The 2,279-nt window shown below is 68.7% G+C and overlaps 1 protein-coding gene across 1 annotated transcript; it reads left to right on the top strand.

Annotated features, from left to right (window-relative positions):
* Positions 1–252: 252 nt before the first annotated feature.
* MNEG_16451 (Tetratricopeptide repeat protein 37) lies at positions 253–2,178 on the top strand (the record flags this gene model as incomplete). The annotated part of the gene is made up of 4 exons (XM_014035079.1): positions 253–344; positions 830–1,031; positions 1,362–1,739; positions 2,045–2,178. Coding segments are annotated over 4 exons (806 nt in total), but the record flags the coding sequence as incomplete, so codon positions are not given.
* Between the last annotated feature and the right edge of the window lie 101 nt (positions 2,179–2,279).

Genomic DNA, 2,279 nt, shown 5'->3' with positions numbered 1-2,279 from the left:
GTCAAAGGGGGCGCAGGGGGCAGGTCGCTGGCGCGCGTCGACGCGGAGGGCCCAAGGTTGGACACCGTGGCCCGTCAAAGGGCGAGGGGTGAAGGGATGCCCCCAGCGCCCGGCCTGGGCGCGCGCGCACCCAACCCTTGGACATCGGCCTCCCTCACACCCCAAAACCGGCTGTGGCGGTGCACATACTCACACAACACCACGCGCCGCGCCGGGACGGCCCCGCAGAGCGGCCAGGGTGATGCGGGGCGCATGCAGCTGGAGACGGCGCTGGACGTGCTGCACCGCTCTGCCCCGGTGGGGGCGGAGGCGGCCGCGGCTGAGTACCACTTCAAGCTGGGCAGGTGGGGGTGTGAGCCTTAAGGGCATGCTGTGTTTGTGTGTGGGGAAGCGGGGTCAGGGGGCCCGTACAGTTTCGTGTGTGTGATTTTGTGTAATTTTGTGGGCACATATGTGTTTGTGTGTGTATGTAAGTGTGTGTGTGTGCGCGCGCGGGCCAGTGCGCGAAAGCCGTGGCGTATGTTGTGTGTGTGTCTGGCGCGTTGGCTCGTGCATGGAAGTGTGGGGTGCGTCGTGCGAGGTGGTGTGCAGCAGGGGATGTCGAGCGCCGGCGGCGCAAGGAGCAGCGCGCTGGTCGCATGGGCGTGCGCCAGGATTTATTGTGATTGTGATGCGCCAAGGTGTGCCCGCCATCAATGCACACACACACACACACACACACACACACACGCACGCACGCACGCACGCACGCACACACACACACACACACACACACACATTCACACACACACACACATTCACACACACACCCCTAAAACCCCACCCCCAGGATCTACTGGTCTCTTGGCGGCGAGCTGCGCCGCGACCGCGACTTCGCACACGCCCAGTTCCTGGAGGCAGCCGGCGAGGAGGACACGCCGTGGCAGGCCCCCGCGTTCGAGTGGCTCGGCCACTGGTACCGCTCCGTCGCCGGCGACGCGGCGCGTGCCCGCAAGTGCTACTCGCGCGCCCTGGCGCTCGACCCGAGCCTGGTGGGGCCGCCTGCACATTTTTCTTCCATTTTTGTTTTGGGAAATCCCGTGGTTTCATGGGCTTTAGCGGGGACGAGGGCGTCGGAGCACAACGTCTGATAGCCAAAAAGTGGGGGCCGCCGGCCGGCGGCGCACGTGTCAGTGCTGCTGCGGGGTGCGGCGCTTGCAGCCGAGGCTGGCCGTCATCCTTCCGCCCTGCCCAAGCTCCGCCGCGTCGAATGGCGATTGTTTAATGCGTATTCGGGAACCTCTGAGACACACACGCACCCTCACTCACACACACGCGCGTGCGCCCGGCACATACCACCAACTGGTATGTCGCACACCCAGGCCGGCGCCGGCGACGCGCTGTGCGCGCTGTTGCTAGGAGAGCCTCTGCCCGACGACGACACGCAGGGGCAGGACGACGGCCAGCCGCCGCAGCAGCCATCGCGGGCAGCTTCCGAGCAGCTTCCTGCCTCCGCGTTCGCGCTGACGGCGGCGCTGCCACCGCCACCAGCCAAGGCGGGGGACGCTGAGCTGGCACGTGCGGTGTGCGAGGAGGCGCTGGCGGCGCAGCCCCAGGGGGCGCTGTGGGCGCGCGCGCGGCTGGCGCGGCTGCAGCTGGACGCTCGCGAGTGCGCGGCGGCGGCGGCGTCGTACCAGGCCGCGATCCGCGCGGCGCCGGCGGACGCGGCGCTGTGGGAGGGGCTGGGGGCGGCGTACCAGGTGGGCTGGGGGGTCGCAGGGCGCCGGGCGCGCCCGCCGCGGCCGCACTGGGTGCGCCCGGCTGCCGCCAGGGGATGGCCCCCCGTGCGCGGCGCGCGGTGCTGGGGTTGATCGTATCTGCCCGCTTGCGAGGCTTTGACAACACACATCGCCCAGCCCTCCGCATTCTCCAATCTGCGCGGGCGCCACCTCATTCCGTGTCTGGCCCGCTTCCCCACCTCTCCCCGCAACAACCCCGCCATCCTCGATCGTCGACCCTTAATAACCCTGAACTCTGAACCCTAAACCCTGGACCCCCACCCCAGGCCCTTGGCCGCCACAGCTCCGCCCTGAAGGCCTATGAGAGGGCCCTGGAGCTGGCCCCTGAGCGCCTGTTCAGCCTGGCGCAGGCGGGGGCGCTGCTGTACATGGCGGGACGCCACGCTGACTCAGCAGACAGGTGGGGAGGGGGGGGGTCGCGCGGCGCGTGCTGTGACTGGCGAGCGTTTGCTTGTTTTTGGGGGAGGGGGGGCCGGGTGCTTCTGTCGGCGTGTGTGGGAT

This window comes from Monoraphidium neglectum (assembly GCF_000611645.1).
Source record: "Monoraphidium neglectum strain SAG 48.87 unplaced genomic scaffold scaffold06380, whole genome shotgun sequence".
NCBI classification, from domain to species: Eukaryota; Viridiplantae; Chlorophyta; class Chlorophyceae; order Sphaeropleales; family Selenastraceae; genus Monoraphidium; species Monoraphidium neglectum.
This window is presented reverse-complemented; position numbering and strand designations above follow the sequence as displayed.